The sequence below is a fragment of the Pristiophorus japonicus genome, unplaced genomic scaffold (assembly GCF_044704955.1).
Source record: "Pristiophorus japonicus isolate sPriJap1 unplaced genomic scaffold, sPriJap1.hap1 HAP1_SCAFFOLD_492, whole genome shotgun sequence".
Classification (NCBI taxonomy): Eukaryota; Metazoa; Chordata; class Chondrichthyes; family Pristiophoridae; genus Pristiophorus; species Pristiophorus japonicus.
The window spans coordinates 302,241-321,445 of record NW_027254398.1 but is presented as its reverse complement, the minus strand read 5'-3'; the positions used below and the strand labels follow the sequence as shown (position 1 = coordinate 321,445).

Genomic DNA, 19,205 nt, shown 5'->3' with positions numbered 1-19,205 from the left:
CACTGTCGGAGGGGCAGTACTGAGGGAGTGCTGCACTGTCGGAGGGGCAGTACTGAGGGAGTGCTGCACTGTTAGAGGGGCAGTACTGAGGGGGGGCAGTACTGAGGGAGTGCTGCACTGTCGGAGGTGCAGTACTGAGGGAGTACTGCACTGTCGGAGGGGCAGTAGTGAGGGAGTGCTACACTGTCAGAGAGGCAGTACTGAGGGAGTGCTGCACTGTCGGAGGGGCAGTAGTGAGGGAGTGCTACACTGTTAGAGGGGCAGTACTGAGGGGGGGCAGTACTGAGGGAGTGCTGCACTGTCGGAGGTGCAGTACTGAGGGAGTGCTACACTGTTAGAGGAGCAGTACTGAGGGAGTGGTGCAGTACTGAGGGAGTGCTGCACTGTCGGAGGGGCTGCACTGTCAGGAGTGCTGCATTGTCGGAGGGGCAGTACTGAGGGAGTGCTGCACTGTCGGAGGGGCAGTACTGAGGGAGTGCTACACTGTTAGAGGGGCAGTACTGAGGGAGTGCTGCACTGTCGGAGGTGCAATACTGAGGGAGTGCTACACTGTTAGAGGGGCAGTACTGAGGGAGTGGTGCAGTACTGAGGGAGTGCTGCACTGTCGGAGGGGCAGTACTGAGGGAGTGCTGCACTGTCGGAGGGGCAGTACTGAGGGAGTGCTACACTGTTAGAGGGGCAGTACTGAGGGAGTGCTGCACTGTCGGAGGGGCAGTACTGAGGGAGTGCTGCAGTGTTGAGGGTGTGTTGCACTGTCGGAGAGGGAGCGCTGCACTGTGGGAGGTGTTGTCTTTTGGATGAGACGTTAAACCGAGGCCCCATCTGCTGTCTCAGGCGGATGTAATAGATCCCACAGCACTATTTCTAAGAAGCGCAGAAGAGTTATCCCCAGTGTCCTGGCCAATATTTATCCCTCAATCAACATCACCGAACAGATTATCTGGTCATTATCACATTGCTGTTTGTGGGAGCTTGCTGTGCACAAATTGGCTGCTGTGTTTCCTACATTACAACAGTGACTACACTCCAAAAGTACTTCATTGGCTGTAAAGTGCTATAGAAATGCAAGTCTGTCTTTCTTTAAAGTGGATTAATGTGTGTCAATCCAATCACAAGTGTATTGGCTAAAGCTTCTTCACTCAGATAAATTGGCACCAGAATTCTGTCTCCTCTAATGGGTTTTATTTAGTATCACTAGGTATCCATTGTAGTAAGATTGATAGTAAGAGCAAGACAAATAGCTGCAATAAAGAATCATAACTATCATTGGAACATACAGAAATTGCAGTATTGAGGGAGTAACATGGACAAGGACATCACTGAAATGCAAGTGTGAGTAAACATGCAGCCTCCAAACATTTGCTCCATCATGACCTTTCTGCATCTCTCAACTAACAGAAAACAAAGAGTCGGGATAAATGGGTCATTTTCCAGTGGGGTGCCGCAGGGATCAGTGCTGGGGCCTCAACTATTTACAATCTATATTAATGACTTGGATGAAGGGACAGAGTGTAATGTAGCCAAATTTGCTGATGATACAAAGATAGGTGGGAAAGCAAGTTGTGAGGAGGATACCAAGAATCTGTAAAGGGATATAGATAGGCTAAGTGAGTGGGCAAACATTTGGCAGATGTGGGGAAAATGTGAGTTTATCCACTTTGGTAGGAAGATTAGAAAAGCAAAATGTTTTTTAAATGGAGAGAGACTAAAGAATGCCTCAGTACAGTGGGACCTGGGGATCCTTGTACATGAAACACAAAAAGTTAGTATGCAGGTACAGCAAGTGATCAGGAAGGCAAATTGAATGTTGGCCTTTATTGCAAGGGGGATGGAGTATAAAAGCAGAGAAGTCCTGCTACAACTGTACAGGGTATTGGTGAGACCACACCTGGAGTACTGCGTGCAGTTTTGGTCTCCGTATTTAAGGAAGGATATACTTGCATTGGAGGCTGTTCAGAGAAGGTTCACTCGGTTGATTCCTGAGATGATGGGGTTGATTTATGAAGATAGGTTGAGTAGGTTGGGCCCATACACATTGGAGTTTATAAAAATGAGAGGTGATCTTATTGAAACATATAAGGTTCTGAGGGAACTCGACAAGGTGGATGCAGAGAGGATGTTTCCCCCCGTGGGGGAATCTAGAACTAGGGGGCATAGTCTCAGAATAAGGGGCCGCCCATTTAAAACGGAGATGAGGAGGAATTTCTTCTCTCAGAGGGTCATGAATCTTTGGAATTCTCTGCCTCAGAGAGCTATGGAAGCTGGTCATTGATTATATTCAAGGCTGAGATAGACAGATTCTTGAACTACATGGGAGTCAAGGGTTATGGGGAGCGGGCAGGGAAGTGGAATTGAGGCCAAGATCGGATCAGCCATGATCTTATTGAATGGTGGAGCAGGCTCGAGGGGCCAAATGGCCGACTCCGGCTCCTATTTCTTATGTTCTTATGACGCTCATTTGTAAAAGAATAGTTAAAGAAAGGGTAGCGTGATTTGGGACATTAAGACTTAGATTAGCGGAATGGGCCTTAATGTGCAATATAAGTCTTAATGTGCAATATAATGTGTGCGGTAATACATTTTGCAGCAAACACAAGTAATTGGATATTGGGGATGAGAAAGAGTAGAGAAACCTAGGGGTGCATATTCCTCATAAGACAAAGCTTTAAAAAGGCCAACAACATTTCCTGTTGCATAGAGTGCATGAGCAACTTGTCTATGTTAAATGTGTACGTGTTAGGCTGACAGCGTTTAACTTTCACAGCCCTCCTCCCCAACCTGCCTATTTGTACGCCATCACCAAATGTTGACACTGAACTCCCTGTGCCCATATATATCGGAGCCAGCACCGAGTACGTCCAGCTCTACTCTGAGAACGCTCTGCTGTGCTTCTCAAACACGGGAACCAAATCAAACAGTTTCCAGTCTGACTCAATCTCCTCATTGTTTAGTGACATCCTACAAATTACAGCCAGTGCTTCAAAAATCTCACCTTTTGTCCAGGAAACCTATTGTTTGTTATCCTACATTGAACTTATTCTTTGTTAATATCAAAGCCCCGGAGATGTTGGATGGGAGACTATTAGTGACTTCCATGGTAATAAAACCCTCCAACAACTAGCCATGCAGCATTTAGCAACTCTTGCTCAGCTTTGTTTTCAACTGTATTTGGTTCCTTAGGGTTTCATTTCCTTGCTCACCATTCTCGCTGTTAGTCGAGGGAGAATCTTCTGATGATATGTTTTGTATCTGCTCTTATGTCCCCTTCCAGTTCTCTCGCGACACCCTGATCTCGGTTTTGACCTGCTTCTATACCACCATGCACTCAGCCCAATGGTTGGCACCTCCCTTCTCCATATAAGCCTTGAAAATGTTGCATTCTCTCTTCTGAATCCCTCCTTTACCTTCCCTGATCATTCTGGAGCAATTTTCTGTTTGTTGCCTTGTGATACTTGCTACCAATGAAATGCTGAATTACAAGCTGCTATCTCCTCTACTTGACGATGATGAGACGCTTACCTGGATTTTAACAGCAATTACCACAGAGTTCAGATCCTTGTCGAGTTCTTTCAGTACAGTCAGCTTCTTTAGTGTCAGGCTACACAACCTGAGAACAGATGAACAGGAATTACTTATAATTAAATTATAACTGACGGCGTTTCTCATGAGGCAACTTTCAGCACAATGATGTCGCAACTTATAATCATAGAATCATAGAAGTTTAGAGCACGGAAGGAGGCCATTTTGGCCCATCGTCTCCACGCCGGCCAACAAGAGGCTATTCAGCCTAATCCCACTTTCCAGCTCTAGGTCCGTAGCCCTGCAGGTTACGGCACTTCAAGTGCACATCCAAGTACTTTTTAAATGTGGTGTTTCTGCCTCTATCATCCTTTGTTGTATAGGGCCTTGGTGAGGCCTCACCTGGAATATTGTGTTCAGTTTTGGTCTCCTAATCTGAGGAAGGACGTTCTTGCTAATGAGGGAGTGCAGCGAAGGTTCACCAGACTGATTCCAGGGATGGCAGGACTGACATATGAGGAAAGACTGGATCATCTAGGCTTATATTCACTGGAGTTTAGAAGAATGAGAGGGGATCTCATTGAAACATATAAAATTCTGACGGGATTGGACAGGTTAGATGCAGGAAGAATGTTCCCGATGTTGGGGAAGTCCAGAACCAGGGGTCACAGTCTCAGGATAAGGGGTAAGCCATTTAGGACCGAGATGAGGAGAAACTTCTTCACTCAGAGAGTTGTGAACCTGTGGAATTCCCTACCGCAGAGAGTTGTTGAGGCCAGTTCGTTAGATATATTCAAACGGGAGTTAGATGTGGCCCTTACGGCTAAAGGGATCAAGGGGTATGGAGAGAAATCAGGAATGAGGTACTGAAGTTGCATGATCAGCCATGATCTTATTGAATGGTGGTGCAGGCTCGAAGGGCCGAATGGCCTGCTCCTGCACCTATTTTCTATGTTTCTATGTTTCAGGCAGTGAGTTCCAGATCCCCACAACCCTCTGCGTAAAGAAATTTCCCCTCAAATCCCCTCTAAATGTTCTACTAATTACATTAAATTTATGCCCCCTGGTTGTTGACCCCTCTGCTAAGGAAAATAGGCCCTTTCTATCCATGATATCCAGGCCCCTCATAATTTTATACACCTCAATCAGGTCTCCCCTCAGCCTCCTCTGTTCCAAGGAAAACAAACCCAGCCTATCCAATCTGTCCTAAGATTGTCCAGTCCCGGCAACATCCTCGTAAATCTCCTCTGTACCCTCTCCAGTGCAATCACGTCTTTCCTATACTGCGGAGACCAGAATTGCACGCAGTACTCCAGCTGTAGCCTAACCAGTGTATTATACAATTAAAGCATAACCCCCCTGCTCTTGTATTCTATGCCTCGGCCAATAAAGGCAAGTATTCCGTATGCCTTCTTAACCACCTATCGACCCGGCCTGCTACCTTCAGGGATCTGTGGACCTGCACTTCCAGGTTCCTCTGTTCCTCTACACTTCTCAGTGTCCTACCATTTAATGTGTATTCCCTTTCCTTGTTAGCCCTTCCCAAATGCATTACCACACACTTCAGATTGAATTCCATTTGCCACAGTTCTGCCCACCTAACCAGTTCATTGATATCTTCCTGCAGTCCGCAGATTTCTTCTTCATTATCAACCACACAGCCCATTTTAGTATTTTGTTTAATGAGCAATGTGTCATTTGAAGTTATATGTAGGAGACCCAAATAGTGAGGAGAAAACACAGGACATCACACCGCACTGTATTCAGTCCTTTCACACACACAGGACATCACACCGCACTGTATTCAGTCCTTTCACACACACAGGACATCACACCGCACTGTATTCAGTCCTTTCACACACACAGGACATCACACCGCACTGTATTCAGTCCTTTCACACACACAGGACATCACACCGCACTGTATTCAGTCCTTTCACACACACAGGACATCACACAGCACTGTATTCAGTCCTTTCACACACACAGGACATCACACCGCACTGTATTCAGTCCTTTCACACACACAGGACATCACACCGCACTGTATTCAGTCCTTTCACACACACAGGACATCACACCGCACTGTATTCAGTCCTTTCACACACACAGGACATCACACCGCACTGTATTCAGTCCTTTCACACACACAGGACATCACACCGCACTGTATTCAGTCCTTTCACACACACAGGACATCACACCGCACTGTATTCAACGACACCCTCAAAGCCTCCTTGATAAAATGCAACATCCCCACTGACACCTGGGAGTCCCTGGCCAAAGACCCCTTTAAGTGGAGGAAGAGCATCCGGGAGGGCGCTGAGCACCTCGAGTCTCATTGCCGAGAGCATGCAGAAAACAAGCGCAGGCAGCGGAAGGAGCGTGCGGCAAACCAGACTCCCCACCCACCCTTTCCTCCAACGACATCTGTCCCACCTGTGACAGGGACTGTGATTCCTGTATTGGACTGTTCAGTCACCAGAGAACTCACATTTAGAGTGGAAGCAAGTCTTCCTCGATTCCGAGGGACTGCCTATAATGGCGAACTGGCCCCATGTTGAGATAGTTACGCTGCTCCATAGAAAGCCGAGCCGAAAATGTTGAACAGCTAATTATCATAGCTTCGCGCCCGCCATTCAAATCAACAGCAATTGCAAATTTGCTGCATTTAAGTCAGTGTTCACAGCGTTGCCAGTTAGCCTGAAAGATAATTATGCAGAAGGCCTCCAGCAGTCTGACTGATGTGTTTATTGAAGATGATTACTTCTGACGCTTCCATATCCATGCTTAGTGCACGCAAGATCAATCTGAAGTGAATCCCAGACATTCTCATTCATCACATTCAAAGAGTATGAGACATTTGTGGGAGACTCAACCAGTATTGGTAGTTACAAATGTTATAATTGACAACTTCACATGTATTTAAAATTGGTGAGCAATAATGCAGCCAAGAGTGGAATTATACACCGGAGAAGATGAAGAAAACATACGCAGGCTGAAATAACTCAGCTGATGCAATTGGAAACTGGAGTTTGGAATGTTTCGGGCCCGGGAATATCTGGAGATTTGAACAGCATCCTGGGGCCAGGTTACAGGTGGAAATGACATGTTTATTTTTAAAGATAGTGGGAAAACTTCTTAGAAACTCCGAAACGTATTTTCCATAATCACTATTTGCAAATGCGGGCACAATTACTGTTGTGATCGGGAACGCGCTGCCTGAAAGGGCGGTGGGAGCAGATTCAATAGTAACTTTCAAACCGGGGATTGGATAAATACTTGGAGAAAACATTTACAGGACTATGGGGAAAGGGCAGGGAGGTAAGGGCGAAATGGATCGCGCTTTCAGAGATCGGCACGGGCTGGATGGGCCAAAAGGACTCTTTCAGTGCTGTACGATTCTAAGATTCGACAGTGGATCTGTGTTGGACATTGGCTGAGCCTCTCCTGGCTCTTGCTGCCGCATATTATAACCCCTTCTCCAGCAAATTGTGGCGTCAATTATTTTAAAATTCTCATCCTTGCTTTCAAATCTTGCTTTCATGGCCACGCACCTCCCTATCTCTGCATCCTCCTTCAGTCCCATAACCCACACCCCCCCGAGATCTCTGCGCTCCTCTAATTCTGCCCTCTTGAGCGTCCCTGAATATAATCGCTCCACCATCGGTGGCCGTGCCTCCAGATGCCTGGGCCCTAAGCTCTGGAACTCCCTCAATAAACCTCTCTCTCCTCCTTTAAGAAGCTCCTTTAAACCTACCTCTTTGACCAACCTTTTGGTCATCTGCCCTAATTTCTAATGTGGCTCGGAAGTCTATGCCTTGGACGTTTTACGACGTTAATGTGCTAATCGGTACATGTTGTTATTATTGTTGTAGAGGTGGCACAGTTGGATCACGGAGCAGTCTAGCTTACAGCGCCTGTCCCAATATCACCATTCGGCCTGCCACGTGCCTCTTCTAGTCAATGTTCAAACTGGCAGCACGAAGCGGTAAATCTGCAGCCCATTTCATAGAAACATAGAAAATAGGTGCAGGAGTAGACCATTCAGCCCTTCGAACCTACACCACCATTCAATATGATCATGGCTGATCATTCACCTCAGTACCTCTTTCCTGCTTTCTCTCTATACCCCTTGATCCCATTTCCCGCTACTGGTGGAGGCCAATTTCACCACCCTCGGGCCAGCTTTCAAAGAAATGCACTGCATTCTGCCCATCCTGGGCTGCATTATGTCTTAAAAAAGATCATGCCATTTAAAAAGAAAAAGAAAGGCTTGCATTTATATAGTGCCTTTCAAGACCTCAGGACATCCCAACGTGCTTTACAGACAATGAAGTACTCTTGGAGTGTAGTCACGTTGTAATGTGGGAAACACAGCGGCCAATGTGTGCACAGCAAGCTCCCACACACAGCAATGTGATAATGATCAGATAATCTGTTTTAGTGATGTTGGTTGAGGGATAAATATTGGCCCCAGGACACCGGGGAGAACTCCCCTGCTCTTCTTCAAGACAGTACCATGGGGTTTTTTTACGCCCACCTGAGAGAGCAGACAGGGCCTCGGTTTAATGTCTCATCCGAAAGATGGAATTTATGCCATTGCTGTTCATGGGATTGTACTTTGCGTCACTGGCTGTTGCATAAACCCACACAGCAGCATTACTGCTCTGTAGAGTAATCCATTGTACGTGAAGCACTGTGGGCAGATATAAACTCAAGCTCTTTTTTCTTTTGTCAGTTTTCTGCCCTCACTAGAGTTGCGCCTTGATAACCATGTGACATCCCAACTCCTCTAAAGACACTGAGTGGCCGAAAGTGTCCCTTTCTAACAGAGGCGGCCACGGGTCGGTCAGGACCCGGCGCACGGCCGGCGTGGAGTGCTCGCCATTTTGTAAATGGCCCCCCTTTATCTCTGGAGCGGTGTCCGTGACCACCCCGGCTGATCTCCCGCCACGTGGATTGCCTCGTGCAGGAGTGTCCGTCAGGTGCAGTGTCGCCGGTCAGTCGCAGTGACAGCTTTCCCCGGCGGGGAGCTATCTGCGGCTGGGCAGATGGCGCTGCCGGTGACTCCATTTTATTTATTGTCGGCCGGTTGCCAGGTCGGACTGACAGTTATGCCCTGGGGTTCGGCCGGGCTGCCAACAAGGAGCCTGGCGCCCCCTCTTGGGTGCCAGGCCACTGGCACGGGTGAAACCCTCCCTGGTGGCACAGTGCACCTAACTCAAAACTTTGCTGAAGCACTGATGACTTGGAGTGTCCACAGGGGCAGGGAGGTCTTACTGCAGTTGTACAGGGCCTTGGTGAGGCCTCACCTGGAATATTGTGTTCAGTTTTGGTCTCCTAATCTGAGGAAGGACATTCTTGCTACTGAGGGAGCACAGCGAAGGTTCACCAGACTGATTCCCGGGATGGCGGGCTTGACCTATCAAGAAAGACGGGATCAACTGGGCCTTTATACACTGGAGTTTAGAAGGATGAGAGGAGATCTCATAGAAACATATAAAATTCTGACGGGACTGGGCAGGTTAGATGCAGGAAGAATGTTCCCGATGTTGGGGAAGTCCAGAACCAGGGGTCACAGTCTAAGGATAAGGGGGAAGCCATTTAGGACCGAGATGAGGAGAAACTTCTTCACCCAGAGAGTTGTTAACCTGTGGAATTCTCTACCACAGAGAGTTGTTGAGGCCAGTTCACTGGATATATTCAAGAGGGAATTAGATATGGCCCTTACGGCTAAAGGGATCAAGGGGTATGGAGAGAAAGCAGGAATGGGGTACTGAGGGAATGATCAGCCCTGATCTTATTGAATGGCGGTGCAGGCTCGAAGGGCCGAATGGCCTACTCCTGCACCTATTTTCTATGTCTCTAAGTTCCGACCCGCCCGCACTTCCGCCCCACGATAAAGAACAAACAGCTGAATTTAGCCGAATTGTCCGCCCCATGCATTGGCCGCACAGAACACTTAACTAACGGTCGGTGTGCTCCGTTTGGGGCAGAGGGCAATTTTGGCTCCTTAACCCCTTGCTTTTCCAGTCTCGAAGGTGACGCAAGATTAAAAGAAGAGAAGCAAAACTTAAATTTACAAAATGATTGCAATTTTAGGCTGCTGGTATCTCACATTGTGTTGGTTCCCCAGGGAAGTAGTGACAGTGTGTGCTATGAGCTTGTACACAGCTGCCCTGTATCCCCACACTGGCAGGGCACGGAGCATCACACTGGGAGGTGGCTCACCTTGGCTGGACAGCTACACCTTGCAAAGACCGAGGCTGGCCTGGGACTTCGGGAACCTGCGTCCAGCGACTGCCTGCTGTAGCACCAAGCTTATAGGCCAGAAGATCTCGGATCTGATTCCGCATCTGTGCTTTTACCTTTAGCCACATTCTACCCAACCTAAAATAGAGGTGATCCAAAACTCGGCTGCCCCATGTCCTAACTCGCACCGAGTCCCACTCACCCATCACCCCCTGTGCTTACTGCCCCGTGTCCTAACTCACACCCAGTCCCACTCACCTATTACCCCCTGTGCTCACTGCCCCGTGTCCTAACTCGCACCGAGTCCCACTCACCCATCACCCCCTGTGCTCGCTGCCCCGTGTCCTAACTCGCACCGAGTCCTGCTCACCCATCAGTCCCTGTGTTCGCTGACCTACATTGGCTTCCAGTTAAGTAACGCCCTGATTTCAAAATTCTCATCCTTATTTTCAAATCCCTCCATGGCCTCGCCCCTCCCTATCTCTGTAATCTCCTCCAGCCCCACAACCCCATCGAGATGTCTGCGCCCCTCCAATTCTGCCCTCTTGAACATCGCTGATTATAATCGTTCCACCATTGGTGGCCGTGCCTTCTGTTACCTGGGCCCCAAGCTCTGGAACTCCCTCCCTAAACCTCTCTACCTCTCTTTCCTCCTTCAAGACGCTCCTTAAAACCTACCTCTTTGACCAAGCTTTTGGTCACCTGCGCTAATTTCTACTTATGCGGCTTGATGTCAAATTTTTATCTCATGATACTCCTGTGAAGTGCCTTGGGACATTTCACTATGTTAAAGGCGCTATATAAATACACGTTGTTGTGGTCTACTCCTGGATCTCGCTAACTATGTTCAAACACTGCACAGATTACTAATACACTTCTTATGCTTCAAAAACACTCCTTTGGGAGCCTCTCACAGCCCCAGGATGTCCCAAACGCTTTATAGCCACTGAAGTGTAGTCACTGTTGCAATGTGGGAAAAGCGGCGGCCAATTTGCGCACAGCAAGCTCCCACACACAGCACTGTGATAATGACCAGATAATCTGTTTTCAGGTGTTGCTGAGGGATAAATATTGCCCAGGACACCGGGGAGAACTCTGCTCAAAGTAACAAGAGAAGGTGGTGGTGCGTTCTTCACGAATCAGTGCAGAACTGCTGAATGATGTAAAGGTAAAAGCACAGATCAGGAATCAGATCCAAGGTCTTCTGGTCTAATAGCTTCGAGCTACAGCAGGCAGTCGTTGTATGCAGGTCCCGAAGTCCCGGGCCAGCCTCCGTCTTTGCACGGTGTACACCTCCCAGTGGTTCCTCACTGTGACTTCGGCCAGTGTGCAGATGCAGGGCAGCTGTTTACAGGCTCACAGCACAGACTGTGACTGCATCCCTGGGGGAACTGGAGGCAGACGCAATGCTTCAACAATGGGGCTGCCTTTAAAGAACAAAGGGACCTGGGAGTGCAGGTCCACAGATCCCTGAAGATAGCAGGCCAGGTAGATAAGGTGGTTAAGAAGGCATACGGAATACTTGCCTTTATTAGCCGAGACATGGAAACGTAGAAACATAGAAAATAGGTGCAGGAGTCGGCCATTTGGCCCTTCGAGCCTGCACCACCATTCAATGAGTTCATGGCTGATCATTCCCTCAGTTTCCCTTTCCTGCTTTCTCTCCATACCCCTTGATCCCTTTAGCAGTAAGGGCCACATCTAACTCCCTCTTGAATATATCTAATGAACTGGCCTCAACAACTCTCTGCAGTAGAGAATTCCACAGGTTCACAATTCACTGAGTGAAGAAGTTTCTCCTCATCTCGGTCCTAAATGGCCTACCCCTTATCCTTAGACTGTGACCCCTGGTTCTGGACTTCCCCAACATCGGGAACATTCTTCCTGCATCTAACCTGTCCAGTCCCGTCAGAATTTTATATGTTTCTATGAGATCCCCTCTCATTCTTCTAAACTCCAGTGAATATAAGCCTAGTCGATCCAATCTCTCCTCATATGTCAGTCCTGCCATCCCGGGAATCAGTCCGATGAACCTTCGCTGCACTCCCTCAATAGCAAGAACTTCCTTCCTCAGATTAGGAGACCAAAATTGAACACAGTATGGAATATAAGAGCAGGGGGGTTATGCTTGAACTGTATAAAACACAGGTTAGGCCACAGCTGGAGTACTGCGTGCAGTTCTGGTCACCACATTACAGGAAGGATGTGATTGCACTGGAGAGGGTACAGAGGAGATTTACCAGGATGTGGCCTGAACTGGAGAATTTTAGTGATGAGGAAAGATTGGAGATGTTGGCTCTGTTTACCTGGGAACAGAGGAGGCTGAGGGGAGACCTGATTGAGGTGTATAAAATTATGAGGGGCCTGGATAGAGTGGATAGGAAGAACCTGTTTCCCTTGGCAGAGGGGTCAACAACCAGGGGGCATAGGTTTAAAGTAATTGGGGGGAGGATTAGAGGAGATATGAGGGAAAATGTCTTCACCCAGAGGGTGGTGGGGGTCTGGAACTCACGGCCTGAAAGGGTGGTAGAGGCAGAAACCCTCACCACATTTAAAAACTACCTGGATGCACTTGAAGTGCTGTAACCTGCAGCGCTACGGACCTAAAGCTGGAAAGTGGGATTAGGCTGGGTAGCTCTTGGTCGGCCGGCGCGGACACGATGGGCCGAAATGGCCTCCTCCCGTGCGGTAAATTTCTATGACTCTATGAAGAGGAGATGGTTTGGGTAGTCGACGTATATTCCCACTAGGTAACTAAAACCTGAGCTCCCTGGATGACAAAAGGGATAGAGAGTAAGATAAAGCAGAGAAAGAGTGTGTATGACAGATGTCAGGTTGAAAATACAAGTGAGAACCAGGCTGAATATAGAAAGGTCAGGGGAGAAGTGAGAAAGGAAATAAGAGGGGCAAAGAGGGAGTATGAGAATAAATTGGCAGCAAACATAAAAAAAAATGCAAAAGTATTTTATCGGCATATAAATAGTAAATGGGTAGTAAAAGGAGGGGTGGGGCCAATTAGGGACCTACGCATGCAGGCAGAGAGTAACGCTGAGGTACTGAATGAGTAATTTCCATCTGTCTTTACCAAGGAAGAAGGTTCTGCCATAGACATAGTGGAAGAGGAGGTAGTTGAGATCGTGGATGGACTAAAAATTGATGAGGAGGAGGTACTAGAAAGGCTGGCATCCTACGATGCTGAGGGAGATAAGGGTGGAAATTGCGGAGGTAGGCCATAATCTTCTAAACCTCCTTAGATACAGGGGTGGTGCCAGAGGACCGGAGAATTGTAAATGTTACACCCTTGTTCAAAACTGGGTGTAAGGATAAACCCAGAAACTACAGGCCAGTCAGATCATCCTCAGGAGTGGGGAAGCTTTTAGAAACGATAATCCGGGAAAAAATTAACAGTCACTTGGATAAGTGTGGATTAATTAAGGAAAGCCAGCATGGATTAGTTAAACCAACTTGATTGAATGTTTGGATGAGGTAACGGAGAGGGTTGATGAGGACAATGTGGTTGATGTAGTGTACATGGACTTCCAAAAGGCGTTTGATAATGTGCCACTGAAGACCTTCATCCCTGGAACCAGCAAATTTGCCAGCAAAGTTGAGGCCCATGGAATAACAGGGACAGTGGCAGCATGGATACGGGATTGGCTCAGTGACAGGAAACAGAGAGTAGGGGTGAACGGTTGTTTCTGGGACTGAGGAAGGTATACAGTGGTGTTCCCCAGGGATCGGTACTGGGACCACTGCTTTTCCTGATATATATTAATGACTTGGATGTGGGCGTACAGGGCACAGTTTCAAAATTTACAGATGACGCAAAACTCGGAAGTGTAGCGAACAGTGAGGAGGATAGTGATAGACTTCAGGAAGACACAGACAGGCTGGTGGGATGGGCGGGCACGTGGGAGATGCAGTTTAACACAGAAAAGTGCAAAGTGATACATTTTGGTAGAAAGAATGAGGAGAGGAAATATAAACTGAAGGTACAATCCTAAAGGGGGTGCGTGAACAGAGAGACCTGGGGGTATATGTGCACAAATCGTTGAGGTGTCAGGGCAGGTTGAGAAATCTCTCAGGATCCTGGGCTTCATAAATAGAGGCACAGAGTACAAAAGCAAGGAAGTTATGATGAACCTGTATAAAGCACTGGTTCAGCCCCAACTGGAGTATTGTGTCCAATTCTGGGCCCCGCACTTTACGAAGGATGTGAAGGCCTTAGAGAGGGAGCAGAGGAGATTTACGAGAATGGTTCCAGGGATGAGGGACTTCAGTTACGGGGATAGACTGGAGAAGCTGGGGTTGTTCTCCTTGGAGCAGAGAAGGTTGAGAGCGAGTTTCATCGAGGTGTTCAACATCATGAGGGGTCTGGACAGAGTAGAGAGAGAGAAACTGTTCCCATTGGTGGAAGGGTCGGGAACCAGAGGACACAGATTTAAGGCGATTGGCAGAAGATCCAAAGGCGACACGAGGAAAAACGTTTTTACGCAGCGAGTGGTTATTATCTGGAATGCACTGCCTGAGAGGGTGGTGGGGGCAGACTCAATCGTGGCTTTCAAAAGGGAGTTGGATAAGTATCTGAAGGAAATAAATTGCCGGGCTCCGGGGAAAGGGCGGGGGAGTGGGACTGGCTGAGGTGCTCTTGCAGAGAGCCGGCACGGGCTCGAGGGGCCAAATGGTCTCTGGTGCTGTAACCATTCTAAGCTTCTAAACATTTGCCATTCTATGGTGTTTTATCAGGAGCAAATGTTTAGTCATGGACAACTCCTTCAAAATGCAGTGTGCAATGTATGTTCTACTCCAGCATTCTCCACCAGACTTGGAACCTGTCACTGTGCAGCGACCCAGAGATAAATGACTGCATTGGACGAATAAGGCCAATAGCACCTCCTATCAATACCCTTCATATACAATGAATTACTGGGAGAGTTGTTATGTAGACGGGCACAGTAACCTTTATTACACACAGCAAGACAAAAGGCCATGCAATGAATAATTTTGGTGCGGTAGCCGGAGGGAACATCAGTCAACTCCCTGCTTTCCTTCACAGAGTGCCTTGCAACCTGTAATGTCCATCTGAAACAGACAGATGAGGCCTTGGTTTATCATCCTATCGAAGGCACGCCCCGCCACCCCTGACACTGCAGCGCTCCTGTCTGAGTCGGAAGACTGTGGCTTCATGGCCCACTGTAGAGACTTGAGCACATAATCCAGGCTGACACTTCAGTCCAGTACCGAGGGAGCCCTGCACTGTCGGAGGTGCCAGCATTCTGATGAAGCGTTTAACCGAGGCCTCGTCTGCTCTCTCAGGTGGATGTGAAAGATCCCATGGCACTATTGAAGAAGAGCAAGGGAGTTCTCCCAATATTTATCCCTCAGCCAACAAACTGATACAGATTCACCTCATTGTGTTTTATAGGGACTCACCATGCTCGAAATATTAAGCCCGATTATAAGAACATAACATAAGAACATAAGAAATAGGAGCAGGAGTAGGTCATACGGTCCCTCGAGCCTGCTCCGCCATTCAATAAGATCATGGCTGATCTGGCCGTGGACTCAGCTCCACTTACCCGCCCGCTCCCCGTAATCCTTAATTTCTTATCGGTTAAAAATCTATCTATCTGTGACTTGAATACATTCAATGAGCTAGCCTCAACTGCTTCCTTGGGCAGAGAATTACACAGATTCACAACCCTCTGGGAGAAGAAATTCCTTCTCAACTCAGTTTTAAATTGGCTCCCCCGTATTTTGAGGCTGTGCCCCCTAGTTCTAGTCTCCCCAACCAGTGGAAACAACCTCTCTGCCTCTATCTTGTCTATCCCTTTCATTATTTTAAATGTTTCGATAAGATCACCCCTCATCCTTCTGAATTCCAACGAGTAAAGACCCAGTCTACTCAATCTATCATCATAAGGTAACCCCCTCATCTCAGGAATCAGCCTAGTGAATCGTCTCTGTACCCCCTCCAAAGCTAGTATATCCTTCCTTAAGTAAGGTGACCAAAACTGCACGCAGTACTCCAGGTGCGGCCTCACCAATACCCTGTACAGTTGCAGCAGGACCTCCCTGCTTTTGTACTCCATCCCTCTCGCAATGAAGGCCAACATTCCATTCGCCTTCCTGATTACCTGCTGCACCTGCAAACTAACTTTTTGGGATTCATGGGGAGAAATTACAACATGCTGTGGTGCAGAGGGACCTGGGGGCCCTTGTGCATGAAACCAAAAAGAGTTTCATGCACAAGGGCCCCCAGGTCCCTCTGCACCACAGCATGTTGTAATTTCTCCCCATTCAAATAATATTCCCTTTTACTGTTTTTTTTCCCAAGGTGGATGACCTCACACTTTCCGACATTGTATTCCATCTGCCAAACCTTAGCCCATTCGCTTAACATATCTAAATCTCTTTGCAGCCTCTCTGTGTCCTCTACACAACCCGCTTTCCCACTAATCTTTGTGTCATCTGCAAATTTTGTTACACTACACTCTGTCCCCTCTTCCAGGTCATCTATCTATATTGTAAACAGTTGCGGTCCCAGCACCGATCCCTGTGGCACACCACTAACCACCGATTTCCAACCCGAAAAGGACCCATTTATCCCGACTCTCTGCTTTCTGTTCGCCAGCCAATTCTCGATCCATGCTAATACATTTCCTCTGACTCCGCGTACCTCTATCTTCTGCAGTAACCTTTTGTGTGGCACCTTATCGAATGCCTTTTGGAAATCTAAATACACCACATCCATCGGGACACCTCTATCCACCATGCTCATTATATCCTCAAAGAATTCCAGTAAATTAGTTAAACATGATTTCCCCTTCATGAATCCATGCTGCGTCTGCTTGATTGCACTATTCCTATCTAGATGTCCCGCTATTTCTTCCTTAATGATAGTTTCAAGCATTTTCCCCACTACAGATGTTACCTGCCTTTTGTCTGCCCCCTTTTTTTAAACAGAGGCGTTACATTAGCTGCTTTCCAATCCGCTGGTACCTCCCCAGAGTCCAGAGAATTTTGGTAGATTATAACGAATGCTTCTGCTATAACTTCCGCCATCTCTTTTAATACCCTGGGATGCATTTCATCAGGACCAGGGGACTTGTCTACCTTGAGTCCCATTAGCCTGTCCAGCACTACCCCCCTAGTGATAGTGATTGTCTCAAGGTCCTCCCTTCCCACATTCCTGTGACCAGCAATTTTTGGCATGGTTTTTGTGTCTTCCACTGTGAAGACCGAAGCAAAATAATTGTTTAAGGTCTCAGCCATTTCCACTTTTCCCATTATTAAATCCCCCTTCTCATCTTCTAAGGGACCAACATTTACTTTAGTTACTCTTTTCCGTTTTATATATCTGTAAAAGCTTTTACGATCTGTTTTTATGTTTTGCGCAAGTTTACCTTCGTAATCTATCTTTCCTTTCTTTATTGCTTTTTTAGTCATTCTTTGCTGTTGTTTAAAATGTTCCCAATCTTCTCGTTTCCCACTGACCTTGGCCACCTTATACGCATTGGTCTTTAATTTGATACTCTCCTTTATTTCCTTGGTTATCCACGGCTGGTTATCCCTTCTCTTACCGCCCTTCTTTTTCACTGGAATATATTTTTGTTGCGCACTATGAAAGAGCTCCTTAAAAGTCCTCCACTGTTCCTCAATTGTGCCACCGTTTAGTCTGTGTTTCCAGTCTACTTTAGCCAACTCTGCCCTAATCCCATTGTAGTCCCCTTTGTTTAAGCATAGTACGCTCGTTTCTGACACAACTTCCTCACCCTCAATCTGTATTACAAATTCAACCATACTGTGTGTTTACTCGGAGATCGTTTATTATTCCTGTCTCATTACACAGGACCAGGTCTAAGATAGCTTGCTCCCTTGTAGGTTCTGTAACATACTGTTCTAAGAAACAATCCCATACGCATTCTATGAATTCCTCCTCCAGGCTACCCCGTGCGATTTGATTTGACCAATCGATATGTAGGTTAAAATCCCCCATGATTACTGCCTTTCCTTTTTCACATGCCTCCATTATTCCCTTGATTATTGTCTGCCCCACCGTGAAGTTATTATTTGGGGGCCTATAAACTACGTCCACCAGTGACTTTTTCCCCTTACTATCTCTAATATCCACTCACAATGATTCAACATTTTGTTCATTCGAGCCACTATCGTCTCTCACAACTGCCCTGATATCATCCTTTATTAACAGAGCTACCCCACCTCCTTTCCCTTCTTGTCTATCTTTCCGAATCATCAGATACCCCTGTATGTTTAATTCCCAGTCTTGGCCACCCTCTGAGAGAAGAAATTCCTCCTCATCTCAGTTTTAAATGGGCGGCCCCTTATTCTAAGATCATGCCCTCTAGTTCTAGTCTTCCCCGTCAGTGGAAACATCCTCTCTGCATCCACCTTGTCAAGTCCCCTCATAATCTTATACGTTTCAATAAGATCACCTCTCATTCTTCTGAATTCCAATGAGTAGAGGCCCAACCTACTCAACATTTCCTCATAAGTCAACCCCCTCATCTCTGGAATCAACCGAACCTCCTCTGAAATGCCTCCAAACCCTTTCCTTTCCTTTCGTAAATATGGAAACCAAAATTGCACGCAGTACTCCAAGTGTGGCCTCACCAATACCCTGTATAACTGTAGCAAGACTTTCCTGCTTTTATACTCCATCCCCTTTGCAATAAAGGCCAAGATACCATTGGCCTTCCTGATCACTTGCTGTATCTGCATACTATCTTTTTGTGTTTCATGCACTAGTACCCCCAGGTCCCGCTGTACTGCGGCACTTTGCAATCTTTCTCCATTTAAATAATAACTTGCTCTTTGATTTTTTTTCTGCCAAAGTGCATGACCTCACACTTTCCACCATTGTACTCCATCTGCCAAATGTTTGCCCACTCACTTAGCCTGTCTATGTCCTTTTGCAAATTTTTTGTGTCCTCCTCACACATTGCTTTCTCTCCCATCTTTGTTTCATCAGCAAACTTGGCTACGTTACACTCGGTCCCTTCTTCCAAATCGTTAATATAGATTGTAAATAGTTGGGGTCCCAGCACTGATCCCTGCGGCACCCCACTAGTTACTGGTTGCCAACCAGAGAATTAACCATTTATCCCGACTCTCTGTTTTCTGTTAGTTAGCCAATCCTCTATCCATGCTAATATATTACCCCCAATCCCGTGAACTTTTATCTTGTGCAGTAACCTTTTATGTGGCACCTTGTCAAATGCCTTCTGGAAGTCCAAATACACCACATCCACTGGTTCCCTTTTATCCACACTGTTTGTTACATCCTCAAAGAACTCCAGCAAATTTGTCAAACATGACTTCCCCTTCATAAATCCATGCTGACTCTGCCTGACTGAATTTTGCTTTTCTAAATGTCCTGCTACTGCTTCTTTAATAATGGACTCCAACAT

The 19,205-nt window shown here is 47.0% G+C and overlaps 1 protein-coding gene across 1 annotated transcript in view; it reads right to left on the bottom strand.

Moving 5' to 3' along the window:
* The window catches only part of LOC139253527 (phosphofurin acidic cluster sorting protein 2-like), a 378,350-nt gene that overhangs the window by 127,590 nt on the left and 231,555 nt on the right, over window positions 1–19,205 (bottom strand). The window contains exon 2 of the mRNA XM_070873492.1: window positions 3,520–3,607. Within this exon, the coding sequence (XP_070729593.1) occupies window positions 3,520–3,607 (88 nt within the window). The remainder of the gene's footprint in view (window positions 1–3,519; window positions 3,608–19,205) is intronic.